A 25,119-nucleotide genomic window follows, 5' to 3' on the forward strand; every position below is an offset into this window, starting at 1 on the left:
ACAGCCTACCCAAGTACTAGTTGTTATCATAACACCAAAAGTATTTAATTTTAAAAGCAATCATTTTTACTCCTCTGAGTTATAACGTCTTTTCCTCTTAAGAAAATTATGGAGGGTAGGATATGGAAATGATAACTTTAAAAAGAGTCCTTCCCTGGCACAGTGGTGCACTCCTGTAATCCCAGCAGCTCCGGAGGCTGAGGCAGGAGGATGGTGAGTTCAAAGCCAGCCTCAGCAAAAGCGAGGTGCTAGGCAACTCAGTGAGACCCCGTCTCTAAATAAAATACAAAATAGGGCTAGGGATGTGGCTCAGTGGCTCAGTGCCCCTGAGTTCAATTCTCAGTCCCCCCAGCCCCCTGCCAAAAAAATCCTTTTTTTTTTTTTTTATGGTGCTGGGGATTGTGCATGTGAGGCAAGTGCTCTACCAACTGAGCTATATCCTCAGCCCCCCAAAAACCAATCCTTTCTGAGCAAAATAAAACGTCAACTCCTAATTCTTTGGGTGCTGGCCTGTGAACTCCCATGGTCTAGGAACCCTGCTTAGGGACAGGTGAGGATCCTGGGGGGGGGGGGGAACTAACCAGTGCTTACTATTTGGGTGCTAATTCCAAGAACAGGAGGCCTTTGTGGGTGTGGAGGTGTTGTGTCCCAGGAGACTCAGGGTGGCCAGCAGGGTGATTGGAGATCGCTCTGGTCCAACGAGATATGGGCTTTCTTTGGGGCAGGAGCCAGCCTGAGATAAGGAGCAGGTCTGAGCCCAGAAAGGCCTTGGCAGTCTGGTTAACTCTTCCTGTGCCAGGTCCCAGTTCTCGAGGCCTAGAAGGTTTGTCAGGGTCACAGCAGTGGAATGAGGATGAGATGTTTGGAAGGTGATAGAGTGGGACTGGGCCTACCTCTGAGTTCCCCCGAGGGGCTTTTATCTCTAAAGGGGAGTTGAAGCCTCCTTGGGACAGAAGCTGAGAAAGTTATCTGGGGGTCAAGGCCTGTTTCAAGCCTGGCGAATGGGTCAGGGTGGAGAAAGGGGCAGCAGCTGTGGGTCTTTCTGACACTGGAGAGGGCTGGTGACTGGGGAGAAGAGCCAGAAAATCCCTAGGGCCCAAGATCTGGGTGCAAAATTTCAATTTTATGCCCTATTTGCCTCTCTTAATGTGTGTGTGTGTGTGTGTGTGTGTGTGTGTGTTGTAGATGGACACAATCTTTATTTATTTTTATCTGATGCTGAGGATCTAACCCAGGGGCTCATATGTGCAAGGCAGGTGGTCTACCACTGAGCTACAGCCCCAGCCCTCCCCTCTCTTTCTTAATCGTAACCCCTGCCCTATATACCTGAGGCCTTTCGCCTGGAAATTCCAGGAGCTGAGCATGGGAATGTCTCACAGGGCCGGCCAGCAGGGTGAATCAGTGAAGCAGGTGGCTCGGGTGTGCTAGCGCAGGCTGCTGCCCTGTCTGAAGTGGGCTGTGGCTCTCAGCTCCAGCTCAATGTTGCTACACAATTGCTGGCACAGGTCCTGTGTGGCTGGACCCGAGATGCCAGACACCTGGGTTTTAAAGTAAAATCTTCTAATTTTTCCTTGTAGACCCATATGTATAAAGTATAGATGGGCCAAATAAGATAGTGCGGGCCACATTTTTAAACCTGGCGGTTGCCAGTTTCTTAGCCCTTTTACAATGTTGGAGGGCAGACCTTTAGGCGAATGAAAGCAGGAAGGAGGCAGCCTGACAGTGTGATACTGCAACTCAAGCCACTCTGGGGTCTGGTGGCCTGGGCCTCCACGCCCGCCCCCTGTAGAGAGCAGAATAGCTACAAAGCAGATAATCAGAAGTTGAATGAACTTCCACCCACTGTGCTGGGGACCTGCAGAGCCACCAAGACTTGGGGGAGGCATCTTCAGCTTCATCCTAGGGAGGTTGCTAAGAGCAGTACAGGTCAATTCATTTTAGAATCTTCTTTCAGCCGCGCTTGGTGATGCACACCTGTAATTCCAGTGGCTCTGGAGACTGAGGCAAGGTCAGCCTCAGCAACTCAGCCAGACCCTGTCTCTAAATAAAATACAAAAAAGGACTGGGGATGTGGCTCAGTGGTTAAGTGCCCTGGGTTCAATCCTTAGTACCTAAAAAAAAAAGGGGGGGTTTGGGATTGTGGCTTAGCTGTAGAACTCTCGCCTAGCAGGGGTGGGACTGGGGGTTCGATCCTCAGCACCACATAAAAATAAAAGGCATTGTGTTGTGTCCATCTTTACCTAAAAAATAAATGTTAAAAAAAGTTTTTAAAAAACTGATCTTTAAAAAACAAAAACAAAAACAAAAAACACCAAAAAAACTTCTTCCATATGTTAGTCCCAAAGTCAGGGACTAAGTCACCATTTCTCATTCCTGAATCTCACAAGAAACTTGATAAACTGATATTTGAATATCATAGCCGCCCAGATCAATCCAGTCATTTTCTCTGGCTTTAGTATTTTCTTGGGCATCCACGTTTGGAAAAGGTCTGCAGGTGACTCTAGTGCAGCCAGGCAGAAAACCCCTGATCTAACTCCCAGAAATGCTGGGTCAGGTCCCTGTAGGATGTACTGTACATGATAGTCCCACAGGGCCAGGATTCCAAGATGTGGAGTGGTGTAGGCCCGGGCCTTCATTTTTCTTGTTCTCTCGTCGAGACCTTAAACAAGCTTGCTACCTTCCATACCTCATTGATTGATTAAGTGTGGATAATGATATTTGCCCTTCTAACCTCACCAAGCTGTTATCAGGAGAAATGAGGCAATAAATGCGAAACTGCTCTGTAAACTGTCAACCCTGGGCAAACATTACTGCTGTTCCAGTGTGCTCCCAGGTGCTGGGGGTCCAACTTTGATCTGCTGGAGGTCATTTCTGGAGTAACATTCCTGGTGCTATGGGCCAGATGGGAAGCAGTAGAGACATTCTTCAAGTGCAGCTTGCAATGTCTTCCAGGCAGGTGTATTTCCTAGGGTAGCAGCTGGGATCATTTGAGCCTTCCCCCAGCTTGTACCAGGGGAACCATAGTAAATGAACTGAGAGTTCGTGGGACTTGAGGGAAAGGAGAAGGCCCTCTGGAGGGAGAGGGAACTACAGACTCCCTTTACGTTGAGGTCTTCCTATGGGTCCAGGGAGTGAGAGTGGAAAGTTGGGTTTAAGAGCTGGGTGATGGCAAACAGAAGAGACGTGCATGAGGTGACCACTGGTTTGATAAAGAGGGGACACAGCACTGGAAGTGGTCTGATTGGGGTCGATAAGACCAGCCCCCCAGAAGACAGTCACCCCTATCAGGCAGGCGGTCATGACTCAGTGTTATTTATCTGGGGCTCAGGCTGCCTGGTGCAGGGGAGGACAGACAGCACTGGCTAGGCATCAGAACTGGGTTTGAGTCCTGGCTCCAGACGCTACCACAATCTGACACTGGGCAAGATGGCCCACCAGCTGTGTCTCAGGCTACTTGTCTGCAAAGAAGAGCTCTGGTCTCTATTTGGATGGACTCTGAACACAGCCCGAGTGTGCCCTGTGGAGGCGGGGAGGCCTGGGAGGCTGAGGTGAGTTAGGAGAGGATTTCTGGGGAAGGTGGGTGAGCTGGACCTTAGGGAGAGACTCCTCCTCAGGCACAGGTGAGTGGAGAAGGCAGGGTGAGGAGGGGAATATGAGTAGAGGCACAGATGGAATGGGTGCCATGAGTGCCAAGGACAGTGGGAAGTGGTCTTGCTATATGGCAAAGGGTGAAGGAAGAGATAAGTGGGCGAGAGTGGAGTCAGATTACTGAAGGCCTCAGATGTTTAAATTGGCTCCATCAGGAAGCAGGGGGCCAGGGAGGGCTTGTGGGCAGGGGCATGGTGTCATTAGGCTCCTTTTTAGCAGGATTAATGTGGTCTGGAGCTTGGAATGGCTTGGATGGCGGGAAGCCAGGAATCAGGGAGGACAGCTAGAAGGCTCTTGTCATATTTCTGGCCAGGAAAAGGAGGCATGGGGGTTGGGAGGCAGCTGCGGGTCAGGCCTAGAGATGTATCTTAGGAAATATTTCTAGGCCTTGGGGCCTGCTGCATGCAGGGGCTGGGGAGCTGTTAGTCATCTTGGGAAGCAGCTTCTTCTCTGAAGGTCAGGGAAGATAAAGCAGAGGCACCTTCCTGTCTTCCCTGGAGGGGAAGATGTTCTGTGAGCAGAACATCTTGCAGGTAGCCTGGCTGTGTGCAGGATCAACTGCTCCCCAACTCTGTCTAAGGGTTGTAAGGGGGCCAGAGAAATGGTGCCAGCTGGGCACTGGGTGAGGGTAATATTCTATCACCATCCTTGGCTCATTTCAAGCGGTTGAGTAGTGCCAGCACGGGGCGAGGTAAGGGAGCCAGAGCAATGAGCAAAACATAATCTTCCATCCTCAAAGAGCTCCCAGCCTTGAGAGCTTTGTGCATTGGCAAGACTCAAATCAAATGGCAGTGCAGAGCCACCATCTTGTTCTCACCTACTCCACATAATTTATGGCCACATTGGTAGTTACGTTGATATGTGCTAGAAAATCCCTGCTCCTGGTGTATAATTATACAGGGACAGAATGAGGCTCAGTGGCACTCACAGTTAATTCGCAGAGGGGAAGTTTCTCTTTGGAAACTAATTCAAATATAAAATGGCTGGGCCCTTAGTCTGGAAAGGGGAGAGACGCCCTGAAGCTTCAACCTCATCAGTTTCCCAATTCTCTTATAAAACCCACCAGTTATTAAGTATTAGGTGCCTGTATTTGTTTATAGTATTTCCCAACAACCAAGGGCATTAGTAAGCACCTCAATCTTATGGATGAGGAAAGGTCCAGAGACTGAGGATGCCTCTCTGCACAGGTCATAAGGCAGGAAGTGGAGTTCACTCTGGATAGAGCCAGTGCTCTCCAGGGCTGCATGTAAGCGCCTCCTTCTCAGTGGGTGATGGCAGCTGTTAGGTCACTGGCTTCTTGAGGAAGGCTGCTCTGGACCTAGGTCATCTTCTTCCTGAAGCAACTGTAACTTTGCTAGACCTGGCCAGGGGATAGGGACTCCCAGCATCCAGGGCTGAGGTAGCCAGATAGACTCTGGCCATTTCAGGGGTACCACATGGTGCAGCTTTGGTCTTAGGAATTGGAGTATTTGGGCAGACAGGGTGCATACAAGGGGGTGGGAGGTGGATAGTAAATCTCAGGAATGAGTGCCATCTTGGAAGACACATAGACCCAAATTCTAATCCTTCATCTACAACTTCATGGCTGTTAAAGTCCAGCAAGATTGAGGTTTCCTTGAGTCTTAGTTCCCTTACCTGTTGAATTAGGATAATGTTTGAGCTCATCACATGTCATCCTGTAAGACACATCCTGTAAGCTTCTAGTGGCCTCTGGCACACAAAAGTACTTCTTCTGAGATTCTTAGGGTTGCTATTATCCTTCTAGCAGCATAAATATCTCTGTTTCTGTCCCTCACTCCAACCCTGTACCCTTCACCTTGAAGCTGAAAGGTTTACTAGGGATCCTCTCAATCCCACCTAACATGCTGGGGAAGTATAAAAAGACAGCACCTGGAAGGGGCTCCTGAACTGTACCCCGACCCCGTGGGCCTGGATGCCTAAGAGCCAGAGGAGGCTGGAAGGATGGGGACAGGCCAGGGCCTGTGGCCCAAGTCCCGCCCAGCCGGAGTGCGCACTCCAGGGAGCCCGTGACTCAGGGGCGGGAGCTTTGGTGCGACTCTCAGGGTTTAGCAATGCAAACCCGCAGCCGGAGAAGTAAGCCGGCCGGGCCCGGGTGGGGCGACGTACTGTCACCGAGGACCAATATAGGGCGCCACGCTCGGCCTCTTGACACGCGAGAGCGGGCCGGCGCGGGGACCCGGGTGCCAAGACCGCGAGGCCTCCTGGCTCCCGCTTCCGCTTGCTTTCCACGCCCACTTCTATAAGCCCCCTCCCGGTCCCTCCGGATCCGCGGGAATCTTGGGGGCGAGACCTCATTTCTGAGGAAGGGGGACTGCACACTGCCCTCCAGGCTGCCCAGTCCCGCAGCAAGTCTTCCGGGGCCTTTAGTCCCCGCCGGCCGCGCCCCGCGCCTCGCCGCCCGCTGCCCGTCCGCCCCGGCACGGCACCGCCACGCGTGACGGTGCGCTCTGGAGAGCTCCTCCCGTCCGGCGCCGGCTCCCTACGTGGGGAACGTGCAGGGTGATGCCCGAACGGGGGGATTTCGCGGTGCTGCCCGCCCCCTTTCCGGCGCGGGAGGGAGCGGACGCCGCGCCCCCCATCCCGACCGGGACGCCCCCGCCCGGCGCTGCAGAGGCTGGCAGCAGCCAATGGGCGCGGAGGAGGTGGGCCGGCCGGCGGCTGTCACCCTCCCGGAGACGCGAGCGCTGAGACTGGGAGCGCGCAAGCCGACGCCGCGCCCCGGGCCGAGGGGGAGGAGCCGCGGGAGGAGGAGGAGCCGCCGCGCCGCCGCCGGAGGACCACTGCTCACCCCGGCTGCGGAGGACCCACCGGCCGCACGCCTGCCGCCCCGCGCCCCAGACCGCCAGCATGATCGCCGCGCAGCTCCTGGCCTATTACTTCACCGAGCTGAAAGATGACCAAGTCAAAAAGGTGAGCCCCGCCCGCGCCGCCGCCGGCGCCCTGGCCTCAGCCTTGCATTCCGGCATCCGCTCGCCGCCGCCTCCATCCTCCCGCGCCCGGCCTCCCCCAGGCCAGCAGACGGTTGGACTCCAGAGCGCGGGGGGACGGCCTCGCCCTGGAATTCTCCCCGACATTGTCAGCATCCGTGTGTGTGTGTGTGTGTGTGTGTGTGTTGAGAAGAGGGGCGGTGGGCTGAAGACCCTCGAGACTGGGCTGCGTGCTGCAGTGTCCTTGAATCGGGCCGTGGATGTCAGATGGGTCCCCCGGCCCTTTCGAAGAGCTGGTTGGGTGGGGACCAGCGGGCCGGTCCGCAGGGCCTGTTTGAAAGGGTCCGGGCGCCGTGGGCGTAGGGAGGCGTGATCTCGCAGAGATGCTGGGGAGGTGAGCGAGCAGCTGGCGGGGGTGCTGGCTGGAGGCCAGGCATCCCATATTTGGGGTTCCCAGCGGAGGGGGTCGGGTGCCTCAGAGAAACTGTCATCGGGCTCCCCTAGCTATTGCAGCTGCTCCTTAATCTGAGGACGGGGTGACCCGCCTGGTTTTCCGGAACCGGGAGGGGTGCGGAGGCCACCGGAAACTTTGCTCATAGGCCTCGGGTCTGGAGCCGCACGTCTGAATGGAATTTTTTATTCCTCTTAAGCTGTAATTTCCAGCCAGCTCACATAAGAGACTGGCCACTTCAATTGGAGGCCTTGACCTGTGTGCGCCTGTGGCCTGTGTTCCTGCACAGGGATGCGTCTCCCTACACTACGGGGTTGTTGCCTTTAAGTCTGTTGAGTGTAAAATACTGTCTGTCTGTTGGCGAGTCTTAAAGCTATATCATCCCTTTGCCAGCTTCACTATGGGAATTTACAAAAACAGTCCAAATTGTAGTGGAAAACACCCATTTTATCAGTGCCAGTCTGGCACAGGTGGTTACTGCTGGGGTTAGGTGGGACAGACTGGCAAAGTCAACCTGACTTTGAAGTTCAGACAGGCCATGCTACCTACAGGTCAGAGGCAGAAGTGACAGACCTTGATTTTCTGCCCTGCAAGCCACAGTCATCCCTGTTCACCAATGACTCTCTCATCTGGCACCCTAGGAAACAGGCCTACTGAGGGCAGAGACCTCATCAAGGTTATTCAACCAGATAGAGGTAGAGCCAGGGCGGGGCTCCTGCCTTCCTCCTCCCAGATAATTTGATTGGGGTTCCTCCTGGAAGACAGCTGGAGGGGAGGTACTGAGAGACAGGGCCCCTGGAAATACCACTGGGATCCTAGATCTGGTACTGCTGGGTGGGGACCAGGAGTGGGGTAGTTAGCTGATAGGCTTGGAAATCTGCCATGAACCAGGGGTTGTCAAACTGTGGGACTCATGCTCATATCCCTGGAGCACCCTGGAGAGTCCTTCTGGCTTGACCTCAGGGAGCCATGCAAACTGCTGCATTTGACAAGTTTTCTTTAAAGGTGTTGTGCATCACTGATGCTCTTCCCACTGGAGAGGGAGACAGACCTCCCACCATGACAAGTCACTGGGGTGGAGGCCCAAATGACCTTGGAAGCTAAACCTCCAGTCGCCACACCCACCACCACCTGTGTGACTGCTGGCTGCACTGCTTGCCGATGATGGCCTCCAGCAACTGAGTTGGGCTGAGGTTCGGACTGCACTCAGTGGGCTATCTCATCAGACTTGCAGTGTCTAGGGAGCCCTCCACTACCACGAGTGGCCTGATTGACATCTGTCTATGCATATTCTGTCACTCAGGCCCCTGTCAGTGTCTGACTATGTGACTTCTGATTCAACTGTTTCTTCACTAAATTCCTCCTCACTCTAAGATTGTGAGCCTGATACCCTTTCCTCCTAGCCCCAGAACTTGCTGCAGGAGGATCCTGAGGCCAAAACTTCCACCAGGCAACATTGTTTGCTAAGGAGATTCTTAAAAAACAAGTTGGCTTTCTTGCGTCTCACCTAGGACTTTTTAAGCTGTTTTTTTTTTTTTTTTTTTAATGGGGGAACGTGTAGGTTCTTGTAGAGCATCAGCTCCACCTGCCTGGTATGTTGTTGTGAACTGCCATGTGTGGGTGTGGTCCCTGGGAAGCTTCTTGAGCCTTCTGAGGATGAGCATAGTGGACACTTGCTCCAGTGACCAATGGGTGTTACCCACTGCCTTACGTGCTGATCTGCCCTCCTGGGGCTCAGGACATATTAGAGACCTGCCATTCCCACCCACCACTCACCAGTGTGAAAGCCTGGCTGGGGGTGCAGAACTCCAAGCCCTCCACTTCTTGTGGGGCTGGGCCACGTGAAGGGAACCCAGTGAGGACTGCTTTCATCTTGTGGGCGGCCATGATGATTCAGCCATCCAGCCTCCAGGGCTCTGGATACAGACCTGGTATTCCTCATTAACCTGCAAGAGCATCTTCTTGCTGTCTGGCCTGGAGATGGGAGATTGGATTGTGCTGGGCAAGGTTTTCAGGTTTTCTCAGAATATACAAGTGATAATGAAAGAGTATCATCTCTCTCCTCATTGCCTGTGAGGCATATTGGTAATTCAGCCTCACAAAACACATCCGAGACCGAAACAGTTGAAGCATCTGTTGAACTGATAGGACTTGCAGCCCTATTTTCCGAGCACATCTGCACAGTATTGGTTAATGGTGCTGTGAAGAGGGTGTCCTAGCATTAGGCTGAATGAAGCATAAAACACATATTTTTCTTTCATTCTTTTAATGCTTTTAGGAGGAAAAGGTGGCTCATGTGTGCTTGTGAACGATTCCATTCATTAGAATGCCAGACATCTGCTCGTTCTGCAGCTAGAGGCCAGGTCCTTTGACCTCTAAGTGACTTTTAACATGCCTCTCATCCCGCCAGCTTCCTCTCCTGGGTGTAGCCAGTAAGGATCTGGAGGAGGGTGAAGGATTGCATAGTGTGCTATTTGTTTAGAAAAGGAAGATGGATCCAGGAAGGTCAGAACTTGGCCTCTAAAGAAAGAACTGACTTCCTTCAGGCCTGGCAAATTGGTAATAAATACTAGTGGAGTTTTCTCTGGGTGGGATCCCCATAATTCTAAGTAATCTCCATTAGGAGGTGAACAAACAGTTGTGATTTGTCTAGTGGCCAAACCCAGGAGTCCTTGAGTGCTTGGCCCAGGAAGGTGGGGTACAGTATGCTTAGCAATTGAAGGGTGACCAATGGTCCGTTTCCTTAGAGCCTCAGCATTCAGTTGTAAAGGCAAGCATAAAAACAAAACACAAAACTCCTGTTCCTTATTGCTCAAGGGTAAGAGAGGAGAGAGAGTCATAAAATCATGGAAACTCTCATATACCTGTCAATGAGTGTCAGGCAGCCAGTGAAAGGTTCCCGTGGTGAATCTTCATTTCATAATCCCTGTTCCTCCACCTTGGGTCTTCCCAAGGTTTCCCCCCAAGAGAAGCCCTATCCCTTTCTCTGGTTTGATGATTTGGGAATGTGTGAGGAAATAAACTGGGCGAGCAGGGTGGCTGTGAGGTGCGTCCACGTCTGACCATGCTGCGCGCTGCTCTCCCACACTCCTGCTGTTCTCTGGGGGAAGCATGGGCAGCTTTTCCCCCAAAATACTGATTGGGCGTGACTGGGACTGTGTGTGTGTCTGCAGTCAGGGATTCCTGCTGATAGAATTAGCCACTGGAGCCAGGGGAGACGTTGGATGCAGAGAGGAGTCAGTGGTGGCTAGACTGCCGGCACCTCCTCATGGATTTGAGACCCCTTAGGATCAGATCTGATCCCAGGAATAATTGCAATAATTGTTTTGAAACATGTTTGAGTCCTTTATTGTGTGTAGAGTTCTGTGCTAGCCTGGGGTGACTGCCATAAATGAGGTGAAAGTGGAGCATGAGTAATTATTTGCCATCTTAAGGTATGTGCAAAGCACAGACTGCTACAGTCTGCTGTGGGAGCAGCTAGTGAGCTGGTGGTCAGACCCAGGGTAGGAAGTCACTAACTTAAGAACTACTTCAAGCCAGGCCTGATGTGTTAGCCTGGGGAGGTGTGGACATGGGTTGGGGAAGCAGAACAGGTACCCACTGTCTCCGGCCTAATAAACCACAACAGTGGGATCTTATGATGCCACTTAATGTATGTTGGGTTATCTTGGCCATATCTAATCTTAAAGAAAATCAGGTAAAAATTTTATTGTTAGGTTTTTTTGTTTTGTTTTGGGGGTTACTGAGGATTTAAAATAGGATCACTTAATCACTGAGCCACATCCCCAGCCCAGCCCATTTATTATATATATATATATATATATATATATATATATATATATATATATATATATATTATTATTTTTTAAAAAATTTGTTTTTTAGTTATAGTTGGACACAATACCTTTATTTTATATATGTGGTTCTGGGGATCGAACCAGGGCCCTGCACATGCTAGGCGAACGCTCTACCACTGAGCCACAACCCCAGCCCCAATGTTATTATTTTTTTTATACCTTTATTTTATTTATTTTATGTGGTGCTGAGGATTAAACCCAGTGCTTCACACATGCCAGGCAAGAGCTCTACCACTGAGCTGTAATCCCAGCTCCCCACCCACTTTTATTTTAATTTTGAGACAGGGTCTCATTAAATTACCTAAGGCCTTGCTAAGTTGCTGAGGCTGACTTTGAACTTGTGATCCTCCTGCCTCAGCCACATCCCGGCAATAGATAAATTTTTATTTCTGGAAGTAACATTGACTTCTGGTAAACAACACAAATGCAGATACTATATTTAGAAACTTTGTAAAGTGGCATTAAATGGATGGCAACTAAAATGTGGTTTTATTTTCTCTTTTTATTTTATTTAATTTTTTTGTGGTGCTGGGGATTGAACCCAGAGCCTTGTGCTGAGCTATATCCCCAGCCTTTATTTTCTCTTTTTAATGGTTTGTTATCTCTGAGCATCCTGAAATACTTTTTATGTGTCATGTCAGGTATCGAGTATACATATAAATAAGATTATATTACAAATGTTTGAAGCATAAAGATGTACTAGTGTGTATATACTTTTACAACCCCCAGCAGACAGACTGTCAGGGCAGGAGGTGCTATTCCTGCTCTTGGTAGGGCTGCTCCCTCCCCTGGGTGCCCTTGTCACCTGCCTTGAGTGCTACAGGCAGTAGGCAGAGGGCAGAGATTTTATTCCCCACTTAGAAACAGGGAATGGAGGCCCACCCAGAGGAGATAAGCACTTTTCCAAGGTCAAAAGAAAATCAGGATCAGGAATGGGATCCAGAGGGCTCTTCTTGCTCCCTCTGTTTCCTATGGGAGAAAAACTCATCTTGTTGACTTTAATAGTTTGCCTTGGAAGCTGAATTTTAATTTTCCTCCTCTAGAAATAAAATAAGTTAATTTTTTATTATGAAATATTTGAGGCACATTAAAATATATATACACACACACATACATATACATATAATATATATATATATATACACACGCACTGGGGATGAACCCAGGGGTCCTTAACCACTGAGCCATACCCCCAGCCTTTTTTTTTTTTAACATGCTTTTAGACACAGGGTCTCATTGAGTTGTTTAGGGTCTCGCTAAGTTGCTGAGGCTGGCTTTGAACTGTGATCCTCCTGCTTCAGCCTCCTTGAGGTTAATGAAACAAATGTATAACCACTATTCATTTTTTTTTTAAGAGAGAGAGAGAGAGAGAGAGAGAGAGAGAGAATTTTTTTAATATTTATTTTTTAGTTTTCGGCGGACACAACATCTTTGTTTGTATGTGGTGCTGAGGATTGAACCCGGGCCGCACACATGCCAGGTGAGCGTGCTACCGCTTGAGCCACATCCCCAGCCCCCACTATTCATTTTGAGATTTTTTTTTTTGGTACCATGGATTGAACCCAGGGTTGCTTAACCACAGAGCCATATCCCTAGCCTTCTAAATTTAATTTAATTTTGAGACAGGGTCTCACTAAGTTGCTTAGGACCTCACTTGCTAAGTTGCTTAGGCTGGTCTTGAACTTGTGATCCTCTTGCCTCAACCTCTAGAACTGCTGGGGTTACAGGCATGTACCACCATGCCCTGCTCACTTTCAGAATTTGACACAATTATAGTTACATTACACATTATATTACATTATGCCCCTTCCATGCCCACCTCTGATCCCATTCTCTTTTCTGTCTAGAGGTGACCTCTGGACTGAATTTGTTTATCATTTCCATGCATGTTTTTATACTTTCAATGCATATGCATGTATCTGTGAACAGTATATAGTATTGCTTTATATGGGCTTCACCTTTTTCTTTTTGGTTGTTGATTTTTTAAATTTATTTTTTATTTTAATTTGTTATATGACAGCAGAATGCATTATAATTCATATTACACATATAGAGCACAATATTTCATATCTCTGGTTGTATAAAAAGTATATTCACACCAATTCATGTCTTCATACATGTATTTAGGGTAATGATATCCATCTCATTCCACCATCTTTTTTACCCCACACCCCCTCCCTTTCTCTCCTAAACCTTTGCCCTATCTAGAGTTCATCTAATCCTCCGATGTTCCCTCTCCCAACTCCACTATGAATCAGCCTCCTTATAGCAAAGAAAACATTTAGCATTTGTTTTTTTGGGATTGGCTAACTTCATTTAGCATTATCTTCTCCAACTCCATCCATTTATCTGTAATGCCATAATTTTATTCCTTTTATTGCTGAGTAATATTCCATTGTGTATATATACCACATTTTCTTTATCCATTATTCTTTCTGAAGGGCATCTAGGTTGGTTACATGTTTAGCTATTGTGAATTGTGCTGCTGTAAACATTCATGTGGCTGTGTCCCTGTAGTGTGCTGTTTTTAAGTTCTTTGGGTATAGTCCGAGGAGTGGGATACCTGGGTCAAATGGTTGGGCTTAACCTTTTTAAATGATGCTATCCTGAATGTGTTCAAGCATTTTTTTTTTTTTTTGTACCTAGTATTGAACCCAGGAGTATTAACCACTAAACAACATCCCCAGCCCTTTTTTATATTTTATTATGAGGCAGGATCTCGCTGAGTTGCTTAGGTCCTTGCTAAATTGCTGAGACTGCCCTTGAACTCATGATCCTCCTGCTTCAGCCTCCTAAGCTGCTGGGATCATAGGCGTGTGCCACCACTTCTGGCTGCATCTTGTATTGCTTAGTGTCATGTAAAAGTTTTACAATTGGTGACATACTGTATGTCTCCTTTTCCCAACTTACTTTCAATCTCTATTTTTGAGACTTTTTCATGTTCATCCTCATTAACTCTTATTAATTTAAACTGCTGTGTGCTCTTACATTGTGTACATACTCCACAGTTAATTTATGCATTCTTCTTCTTCTTTTACTTTTTTTTTTTTTTTTGGTGGTGTTGGGGATTGAACCCAGGGCCTTGTGCATGTGAGGCAGGCACTCTACCAACTGAGCTATGTATCTTGTCCTTATGCATTCTTCTTTTTTTTTTTTCAGAGAGAGAGAGAATTTTAATATTTATTTCTTAGTTTTCGGTGGACACAACATCTTTGTTTGTATGTGGTGCTGAGGATCGAACCCGGGCTGCATGCATGCCAGGCGAGCGCATTACCGCTTGAGCCACATCCCCAGCCCCTGCATTCTTCTTTTGATGGGAACTTGGGTTTCTAATTTTTCAGAATAACTTTATCTCTGAACTTTCTTTGAAACGACTCCTTTGGCACTGGCGCACATTTCTCTAGGCTCTAAGCTGCATGCTGTAAGCTGCGTGTCTACCTTGGACCAGAGTTACTAGGTCCTGGGGTATGTGCACCTTGCCATCTGTAAGACTTTGCCAAATTGTCATCCTTGGTGGCCATACCTTATCACGCTGCCATCAGAGGTGTTTGTAGGTTGCCACTGTGCATGCCAACCTTTTGTAAGGTCAAATCTTCACAGATTTGTAAGTTTTCAAGTCTGTTTCCTTCCTTAGTAATTTCCATTCACATCGCAGGCATTGGAGCTCAGTTTAAAATTAGCCCATTTCCTAATTCACCTTATCAAACGGCTCTTGTTGCAGAATTTTTCAGAGTGAAGTTGACAGCTCTCATTGTGAGCCTTGTGCTCGACTGCTGGCTGCAGCTGAACCATTTGTACAGTTTTGGCTGGGGGTAGCTGCCAAGGAGGGCTGGGGACAGCTCTCTGTAGCCCCTTGCATTCTAGGGTGAGGCCTTTAGACTTTTCTGGGAATTAAATGCACTCATACACTTTTGCTTCTGCGGTCTCTCTCTTCCTGGGTGGATCGATCCTAGGCAGAGGGGGCTTATCTGTCCTTTAAATGTGCACAGCTCTGTTCAGAGAAAACCTAAGCCAACAGCCTTTCTCAGGCTATCTTCCGTAAAAGGAGAGGGTGGCTGCACCCCCCACCCCCTCCCTGTGGCCGAGAAAACTGAAACGTGAAGTCTGCACGTTTGCAAACAGAAGCTGAGCTGTCCTTGTGCAGACAGAAAACACCCTCGAAGATTCACCTGGAGTCCATGCCCATTCCCATTTGGGGCTCCAGGTGCCGAGACCTGCCGGGGATCTAACAGGCAGTGGGGATTGCATGCCTACTGTGTGCCTTTCCTTTTTCTTATTGGGGCTCTTGTTTAATCATTAGCAATAATGAATAATAATTGAGGCCAACCTGTAAGATCTGTCATATTTACTGCCATGTATCCTGCTAAAGGCATTATGAGCATTAGCTTGTCTAATCCCTACAGGGTATTGAACTCAGGGTCACTTAACCACTGAGCCACATCCGCAGCCCAGTTTTGTGTTGTATTAGAGACAGCGTCTCACTGAGTTGCTAAGCACCTCACCATTGCTGAAGCTGGCTTTGAATTCATGATCCTCCTGATTCAGCCTCCTGAGCTGCTGGGATTATAGGCGTGTGCCTCTACTCTCGGCTCCGCAGTACTTTTTCATACTTTATTTTAGGGCCTCAGTAAGTTGCTGAGGCTGGCTTTGAACTTGCGATCCTGCCTCAGCTTCCTGAGCTGCTAGGATGACAGGCACGTGCAACTGGCTTCTACTTTATTTTCAATGGGTCTGTAAGTCACATGAAACGAAATTTCCCATCTTAAAGTGTGCGGTCAAGTGGTTTCTAACACATTTGCAAGTTTGTGCAACCGTCTAGTTCCATAATGTTTTCATCACCCCCCAAAAACGAATCCTGTACCCATTAGTAGTCTTCCCCATTCCTCCCTCCCCCAGCTCCTGGCATCCACTGATCTGCTTTCTTTTTTTGTGCGTTGCCTCTTCTGGACGTTTTGTATAAATGGAATTGTACAAAATGTGGCCTTTTGTGTCTGGCTCCTTTCCCTGGGCCCACAGTGTTCAAGGTACAGCCACCTGAGCGTGTGTTGGTGCTTCAGTACTCCACCGTGGCCACATGGCACATTTCATTTGTCCTGTCATGGTCCGTTGATGGACGTGTGGATTGTTTCGTCCCTCAGCTTTCCAAGTCCTGCTACGGTGAACATTTGTGTGTGTGTTTTTCATGTGGACGTGCGTTCCTGTCTCCTGAGTAGATGTGTGGGAGTGGAATTCCCGGAGAGTCCTGCATTTAACCCTCATGACGAAAGCATCATCTCCATTTAGAACTGAGGAAACCCAGGCCCCCAAGGGGTGGCGTGCCCTGTTGATCACAGTTCACAGTGATAGCGACCAGAGTGCTCCTGCCACCCCCCTGACTCAGAAACCCGCATTCTTTCCATCATGTTACACTCAACTCTTGCAGTTTAGGGAGATATCCAAAGGGGGAAAGACTGGGCGGGGACAGGCAGAACTGGCTCAGGGTCATGCAGGAGCCCTGCTCCTTCCCAGCACCGGCTCCGTCCCTCCGCCCTGTGGCTGTGTTGGTGGTCCTCTCCACTTGGGAAGGTGGGATATTTTAGGTCATTTACAGTGAGATGGAAGGGATTTGCTGTTTTTCAGATTTCTTCTTGTGCCCTTTTCGTTTGTCCCCTTTCTCTTATCCTTGCTTACATTTGAAAGAGGACCCCCAGAGAGGACAATACTTAACCCAACCCCCACTGTCAGCCTCACTGGCCATGGGCCATGCTGTAAATAATTAGTGGCCTCAACTATTGATTGACACATGGGGCCTGCCTTTGCTGGAGACCTCATCTCTCTGATGGATCCTGGTGCCTTCCAGGACCCTGTCTGAGTGGGCATGGTAAGTGGAGGAGACCCAGGCCACTGCTGTGATGGACACCACGTCACCTTTGCTCAGGTCTGTTCCATTTACAAAATGCTTGATTTAGTAAGATGTTTGATCTGGTTGAATCCTTCCAGTGACCTTGGATGTAGGTATTTTTTTTCCTGCCTCTTACACAGGGGACAGGTGAGGCTTAGAAAGTGGTGTTGACGTGATCTTGGTGGTCAGACAGCAGTGGGCCTCCTTGATACCAGAGGGCAGCTGTCACTGTGCATGGAGAGCTAGAACTATGGTCCAGGGCTTCAGAGTCTCAAAGTCATTGATGGGATTTATGGCACGACACCCCAAAATATGACCCTCTGGCATTCGGAAAGACAGCAGAAGCCAGAAAGTCACTACCACCTTGCCCCTCCCTTGTCCCCCGAGGCAGGTCATAAAACCCAGGAAGGATTTTTTTTTTTTTTTTCTGACTTTCCCTTGAAGTCTTAAGACACAGCTTCTTTTAAGATCTGGAGGAAAGGAGCCCCTCCCTCCACCTCTGAAGAAACAGGGACACCAGACAGAATCTGAACAGGCAGTGTTGCTAATCACCCCCAGTTTATTACCAACGGATCAGACCCCCTTTGAGCAATTATATTTCTCCACAGTGGTCCTTATCTTCACCAAACCTGGCATAAAAACTGCACCGGTTCACCTGCTTCTTGGGGTCTTCCTGTCCTTATTAAGGATCCTATGTTATATAAAACTTTATTGTGTGCTTTTCTCTTGTTAGTCTGTCTTTTGTTCTAATGACCTCAGCCATGAGCTAACATGGGAAGGAGAGATGTCTCTTTCCCCCTGCACCATATTCTGCATTACAGTGACTTCGCAGGAGAAACCGTCACCCAAGGCCACCACAGTGGAGATGTATCTGAAATGCCAGAACCATGCTGGCCAGCGCAGTGGCCACCTGCCCCATGTGGCTGTTGATCATTTGAAATGTGCCAAGTCCGATTTGACATGCACTGTTGAGTGTGAAATTCTCGCAGGTTTTCCAGAACTCAATGTGACCAAAAGAATATATAATATCCATTGATGATTTTTAAGTATTGATTGCATGTTGAATCGTATTTTGGCTGCTAGGAAATTAAAAATTACCCTATGTGCTTCATTTATATTCTGTTGGACAGGACTCTGCTAGACAGTGAATTTGATATAGACACTGTCTATTTTTTATTCTATTTATTTATTTTTGCAGTTCTGGGGATCGAACTCAGCCTCGTTTGTGCTGGGCAAGTGCTCTACTACCAAGCTACTTCGCTAGCCCGGCACCCTGCATTTACAGCATTGGGTTCCTAAGGGTCTTTGGTCCTCAGTTTCCTCATCTGTAAGGAGGCTGGAATCCATGATCTCAAAAGGACCCCTCCAGCTTGAGGAGGTGTTGTTAGGTGGTCATCAAACTCTGTGGGCCTCCGTTTCCTTATCTGTCAAATGGGATAATGATTACTACATTGTTATCTACCCACTTATCCAATTAGAGAATGGACATGGAAGTGCTTAGAAAGTGTACAGAACTGTGCCGGGTGTTGCTGTCACTCACTCAGAACATACCTGAAGGCACCTTGAGCAGCCAGGTGGGGGATGGCAGCTCTCTGGATAACCAGAGCCCTGAGCCTAGGCAAGGATCCTGGGTGCCATTGTGCCTCTGCTTCTGTGTGTGAGAGCTTACGGGCCCTCTGCATGTCCATGCTCCCTGGTCGAATGGGCAGATCAGATGCCACCATGGAAGCATGTTGCCTGCATTCTGAGGAACCCAAAGTGCTCTGGAGCTGGTGTGTCCGCCACATGTGAAGGCAGGAGGAAATACCCATGTTTGACACTTGCCCAGGGTCATGGAGGCAGTGCAGCTGAACGAGGCCCACAAGCTTTGAACTTGGGCCTGGTCCCCCTCCACCTTCTTATAGTGAAGGTAGGCCTGTCCGCACTTCTGATGTCCTTCTCCTTTTGCTGGGAGGGCCTGGGATATTAGAATTGCGAATCTGGAGGCTGGCCTCCTCCCAGGCTTCTACACGGGAGGCTGAGAATGAAGCCTGCGGTTCCTGCCCTGCCACATTCCAGGGCTGCTGCTTCCCCTTGACGCATGGCAGCCTCCAGTATTTTTAGCTGGTTCAATGTGACAGCTTTGTTCTCTTCCTGAGCTGGGGCATGGCCACTCTCACCTGCCTGGAAGCTCATATTAATGGGTGCCAAGGTCACCTGGAGGACCTTGGGGCTGACCTTGGGGCCTTATTGGCAAGAGGAGTCTGAGAAATAAGGCAAGGAACACGGTCGGCTTAGGCCTGTGTTGCCCAGTGGCTCTGTACTCGGGACAGTTCTGCTTAACTGTGAAAGCTGAGGTTCCTCTTATGTAAAACAAGGTCACTAATGGCCAGCTTAGAAGCTGTGCAGGTTTGCACCAGCGCAGGGTGACATGCCCAGTGTGGGCCTGGCCACATTCTCATTCCTAGAGCCACAGTGTCCTCATTGGGAATGGGGATCTTGCGTTCCCCCCAATGGTTTGTGTGTGAACAGTTGCATGAACAGGACGGGGGCTGTGGGGGTTGGGGGGCTAGTCCACAATCTTTGAAAGGGAATAGTTGAGATGCACGGGCAGTATGATATAGGTATGCCTCACCTGGGAGAGGAGCCGTGAGAGGAGCCACCTTGGCATGGCAGGCGAGTGCCTAAGGGTCTTTTTTTTTGGCTTTGGTGATGTTTGTCCTGGGTCTTTCACTGAGGCGCCTCTGCAGTGGAATTTATTTCCCCAAGAACACTTCCTTAGGGGACCTGCAGATAATTTAGCAGTCTCCTACAAGCTCAAATATGGACATGAGAATCTTGATTATCTTTAGGGCCCCTCCTGTCCTTCTGGGCCTCCGCCAGCAAGGGGGATGCTTTGAGGGGAAGGAAGGGGTTCCAGGAAGGCGCCGGACTTGCCGCACCCCAGAGAGGGCCTGGTGTTGGGGGTAAGGGCTGGGCCGTTTGGGGAAGAGGAGTCATTAGGCCTTATCTGAGCCAGCAAGCCCTCTGAGACCTTCCTGGGCTAGGCGTCCCAGAGGTCTCCCTCCCACCCAGCAGAGGAGCCACCCAGCTCAGCCAAGGAGCACCACGTGGCACCATCCTCAGGACTTGGGGGCACTCAAAGGGCTCAGGAGGCGTGGCCCCTGCACCCAACACTCGTGGTTTAGCAGACGCCCGAGCCATGCATGTGTCCCTGGAGCACCCAAGAAAGACACACACCACAGTGTGTCCACTGGGGCCCACCAACTCCTCCATGGTGGGCACCTAAGGCCGAGGGGATGCTGAGGAGAGGAGCGCACAGTGTGGGGCGGGGTGGATTATGGCAGCTGCTCTGCAGAAGGTGAGTGTGGAGGGGCTTTGAGAGGAAGGAAGGTCAGGGAGGCCGTTGGAGGGTGGCTCTGTGAGGAGAGACCGTGAGGGTGAGGAATCAGTGTCGGGGCCCTGGGCGCACACCAACTCCTGGGCGGCACATCAACTCCTGGGAGTTGCTGGTTGCTGCCCAGGATACCTCCCCTGTGGCCATCTCTTCCCTGCTCAGAGACTGGCGACCAAGAGCAAGACAGAAACTAGTGTCCCTGGCTGCCACCGCAGCAGTGAGGTGAGCCTGGGTAGCTGGAGGAGCCCCGTGCAGGCAGGAAGAAGAGTCCAGAGGCCCTGGGCGACACCATCCACAGTGGAGGGCCTGCGGGTCGGGGCTCAGCTTCCTTCCCAAGGTTGTCTGAAGGGGGACAGGATCAGGCAGGCAGCCTGATCCCAACTGGAGGCTGAACGAGCCCTCCTGTGTGCTTTCTGTGTGGCACCGGAGCCTGGAGCTGTGGCACTAATGCCTCTCACGTGCCTGTGTCTCGCTGCTCCAGGAAGCCCCCAGCCTGCTTCTCCCTGGCTTGGAGGAAGGAGCACAGGACCAGGAATTGGGGACCTTGGTGTCTGCCCCAGTTCTCTCACCAACCAGCAGGTCACCTCTGCCAACTGAGCAACCTCTCTGACCTCCTTGGAAGTGACAGTGCCTGCCTTGCGTCTCCAGATAGGATGGGAAGGACCGGTAGGTGGAAGTGCTGTGCAGAGTAGAGGCCTCTCTAGATCAGGTCCCGGACACACCCACAGACCCTGAGAAGACCGAGGTGCTGCCCAGACGGCACAGCCAGAAGCCAAATGCAAGTGTCTGCATTGTCTCATCTCTGTCCTGACAGCCAGGCAGGCGGCGTCTTGAGGAAATCTTAAATGTGACTCTTAGTGCAAGCCTTAGAGGCAGTTGCAGAGGAAGTAGGAAGGTAGAGTTAAGGAGCAGGTGTTTGTGATGTGATTCCAGTTTTGTAAAACAGAATTTAAAAACTCATATGTGTATGTGTGAGTGTTTAGCTGGGAAACTGGTCCTACCACAAAGCTATTTTGACAGGGACGTATACCTGGGGGGACTTGGGGGGAAATTCATCCTTCTCTCTTTTATGCATCGATGTGCATTTGAATATTAAAATAAGTATATTACCTTAATTGTTTATTAAAAAAAACAAGAAATCAGTGCAAATGTTTCAGAGGAATTTTGCCAGAATCTTCCACTTGCCATGTTTCAGGCACCTAACTATAGTTTTCTCTTCTACAGAAATGAGTCAATAGCATTTGTAATAGATGCATTTTAAAGGCATTTATGTAAAAGATATTGGGGACATATGATTTTGTGGCCCAGGGGTGAGTAAGAAAATGATATCAATGCTTATTTTGCTCTAGGCACATTACTAAGGTCCTCCCCATATCCCTCATAGGTAGAGTTATTATTATCTCTATCTTAAAAGTGAGGAAGATAAGACTCAGAGAGGTTGAGAAACTAACTTGTCCCAAATCACACAGCTGATAAGTGGCAGGTCCTGGATTTGAACCCAGCTATTTTTGTTTACCCCTCCCCACCCCCCACCCCTCGCACCATTCTTTCCAACACGTGGGAAAGAGTGGAAATGCTCAAGGAGAAGCCCCAGAGAGGGGTTACAAGACCTGGAATCTGGACCCTGCTGCTACTTAAAAACCATGTGACTGAGCATGACTCATGGATTTCAGTTTCCTCTCTGAAATGGCGATAATGCCTTTCTCACCGATCCTAGTGACAGGAGTAAAGGAACTAGCACATTCAGATACCTGCTTCTTGTCTGGCACTTGGCATCTGTGAGCTCTTTTCATCTCTTTCTATGAAGTTCAAACGGGGTAGAGCATGTGACAGTCTAGAGTGGGAGCCACAGAGGCTCTGCGCGTTAGAGTGGTTATGAATGGTAGTAGGACCTGCTCTCGCCTGGCTCAGTCTCCTTGGAAAGGGAAGTGAATCTGATGTTGAAACATCCGCTCTGCCCACAAGCCAACAGCCTGTTTAACCCTTCTCTGGCTCCCCAGCTTCCTTTGCAAGTGAATGTTTTGCTCAGAAAGTTCATTGGAGCCAGGTGTGGTGGCGCACACCTGTAATTCCAGTGGCTCAGGAGGCTGAGGCAGGAGGATGCTGAGTTTAAAGCCAGCTTCAGGGGCTGGGGATATAGCTCAGTTGGTAGAGGGCTTGCCTAGCATGCACCAGGCCCTGGGTTCAATCCCCAGCACCACATAAGAAATATATCTGCACCTGGGGTGGACTCAGCAACACATTATGCACTTAAAAAAAAAACACAAAATAGAGCTGGGGATAAGACCCTGGAGTTAAACACCCCAGCGTTCAATGCCTAGTCCCATAAGTTTATTTGAGAAACTTGTGCTGAGCAGCTTCAGTCAAGCCTGTTGCTCTGCCTCCTTGACCCTCACACAACAATGGCCGAGAAGGAGTGAAATTTTCCATGGCCGTGCCCCTTTCCTGGAGGTGACAATGCCTGGTTGCCAGGGGTTACTGGCACGCCTGCCACCACCAGCCAGCTCGCCTGGGCATGTCCAGTCTTGAATTTGTTTCTTGTGCACATTCTCTAGGGACAGGAGCTGGGGCTGGGGTTGGCACCGCAGTGTGTGTGAATGGAGCCCAGGGCAGGCCGGTGGGTTCTTGGCTGGACGGCTCTGGGCCAGGGACCTGGCAGAGAGAACACAGCCCCTCTGCCGATGCCTCCTCTGCCTGAGAGCCCGGGAGCTGCTGAGAACTTTAAGGCCTCTTAGTCCACAAGAAATTCTATGTATACATATTTTTTTGTACCTGGGATTGAACCCAGAGGGACTTAACCACACACCCCAGCCCTTTTTGTATTTTACTTAGAGTCAGGGTCTCGCTGAGTTGCTTAGGGCCTTGCTAAGTTGCTGAGGCTGACTTTGAACTCGTGATCCTCCTGCCTCAGGGAGCTGCTGGTATTACTGAACTTGGCATGAGTGGCATTCTAAGGGGAGGGACAGAATGGTGGAAATGTGAGCGAGTGTGTATGTGGGGGGGAGGGGGGCAGAGGAAAAGAAAACATCTGGAGATCTGTAGAGACAATAGAAATAGGAAAACTGCAAGGGCTGTGGACAAAGCCCCCCAAGCCCTTGGCCCCTTCCCACTGGGGTTCTTACAGAGCCCTGGAGCAAATGTGCTGGAGTGATCCCTTGACTCCTCCCTCCCTCCCTCCACCCACCACCCATTCCCATGTGCATGGGGGTGGCCAGGCAGGGTGGGTGTTCAGTGTGGAGCTGGTGCTCCTGGGAGTTTTCTGCAGTGTGCCTTGACTTGTACTGATGCTCTGGGCCATATAATAGGGCACGCATCTGCTGAGTCCTGCACCAGGAGTTGCCTGGCTTGAGGGACTTGTGATGATGCATGCACCTGAGCAGGTGGGGCTTCCTGCCGCCATGACAGCTGGGGCCTGAGCTGCCTTGAGTCCCATTCTGCTTTTTCCCTGGGGCTTCTAGGCCCTCGTAGGGTGGGACTTAGCTGTCTCACAATGTCAGCGTTCCTCTGTGTGCTGAACTTCGCCTTGAGTGGGGAGGCAGGTGGCTATGGAGCTAAGGAGAGCTCTGCCTTTTCTAGAAACTAATCCCTGTCTGGCTAGAAAACCCCAAATCTCTTCTTAGGTCAACTCTTCGCAGAGTAGGAGCGGGACCTCGCTGCCCTGGCTGTGTGCTTTGAACCAATTCCTTAGCGTTTTGGAGCCTCGGTTTCTGCATCTGTAAAATGGGGCTTAGGAACTTCTGCCTGACAGGGTCATTTTGAAAGTTAGATGACATACTGGATGTGAAAGCACTTGACAAGTAAACATAATTATACAGTATTGTTCCTGCAGCCAGTGTGTGAGTTCCCCTTCTGGGCCAGGCAGCTGGGGGTGGGGATTACAAAGGGCTGTTCCTGGGGAGCTCACAGGGTGTCAGAGGAGATGGGCGTGGCCACGATCCCACAGTCCTGAGGTAGCCCGAGGAGTGTGGGACAGCGCCCGCAGCCTTGAGTGGCAGTATGACTTTTTGCAGGGTCTTGCTCCTGCTCAGCCGTTGTCCATCTGGAGACCCCTCCATCTCTCAGGAGCACCATCTTGTCATTGGGTTCTCATTAAAGACGTGCCCGGGCTCGCCCTGCTTGGGATCTAGTCTGAATTTGTTTATACGGCTCTTCAGGCCCTGCCAGATTTAGCTCTTGACAGTTTGACCAGTGACCTCCGTACATGTCTGCTTGATCCGTGTTGAATAGCAGGCACCCAGTAAGCGCTTCTCTGGGGAGTGCTAGGGAGCCCAGGACCTTGTGCATGCCGAGCAAGCACTCCCCCATCTTGCCACACCCAGCCCCCTCCCATTAAACACTTCCCAAGAGAGTAAGTGGGAAGATACTATGAAGGAAGCACAGCCAGTGACAGCCCAGGGCCCTGAGGTTAAGAGGAGAATGGGGGACTCAGGAAGAGGAGCAAGTTGGGTCAGCCCTGTGGAAGGGTGTAGGGGTGTCTACTTGGAGGTATGGGCATATTGGCCCTAGCACATGGGCATGGGGGCTGTCTCCATATATTCTGAGAGTGGGGTTAAGGTCTTTGTGCTCTGGACCCGTCACCCCATGTTCTCGGAAGGCCCTGGCCCCTTGGCTACCATTTTTCTTTCTAGATGTCATGCCCAAGGAAACCCACCAGTACAAGTGTCTCCTGATAATGATAGTCGCTGATGTTTAGTGAGCACTTACTGTGTTCTAAGTGCCTCCGTGTCTCATTTGATCTTACCAAACCCCATGAGTTAGGCTCTATTTATTATCTCAGGTTTTCAGTTGAAGAAACGGAAATTCACACAGCTTTTAAGTAAGAGAGTTGGGACTTGAATCCAGGTGGTTGATTCTGGAACCCTTGTTCTTGACCTCTGTGGCACTGCTGTCCTTGAGGAGCCAGCCACCTCTCACAGTGGGAAGAGACTCGAGGTGTTCCTTACGTGGGAGGAAACTTG

The 25,119-nt window shown here is 50.0% G+C and overlaps 1 protein-coding gene across 2 annotated transcripts in view; it reads left to right on the plus strand.

The window, feature by feature from the left end:
- The first annotated feature begins 6,364 nt into the window (after positions 1-6,364).
- HK1 (hexokinase 1) overlaps positions 6,365-25,119 on the plus strand; it is a 282,452-nt gene continuing 263,697 nt past the window's right edge. The window contains exon 1 of one of the 2 annotated variants that reach the window (XM_081268136.1): positions 6,365-6,579. In XM_081268136.1, the coding sequence (XP_081124262.1) occupies positions 6,517-6,579 (63 nt within the window). In that variant the 5' untranslated portion in view covers positions 6,365-6,516. The remainder of the gene's footprint in view (positions 6,580-25,119) is intronic. The other variant, XR_014018997.1, reaches the window with a different exon arrangement.

The sequence above is a fragment of the Spermophilus citellus genome (assembly GCF_964194105.1).
Source record: "Spermophilus citellus genome assembly, chromosome: 15".
Lineage (NCBI taxonomy): Eukaryota > Metazoa > Chordata > Mammalia > Rodentia > Sciuridae > Spermophilus > Spermophilus citellus.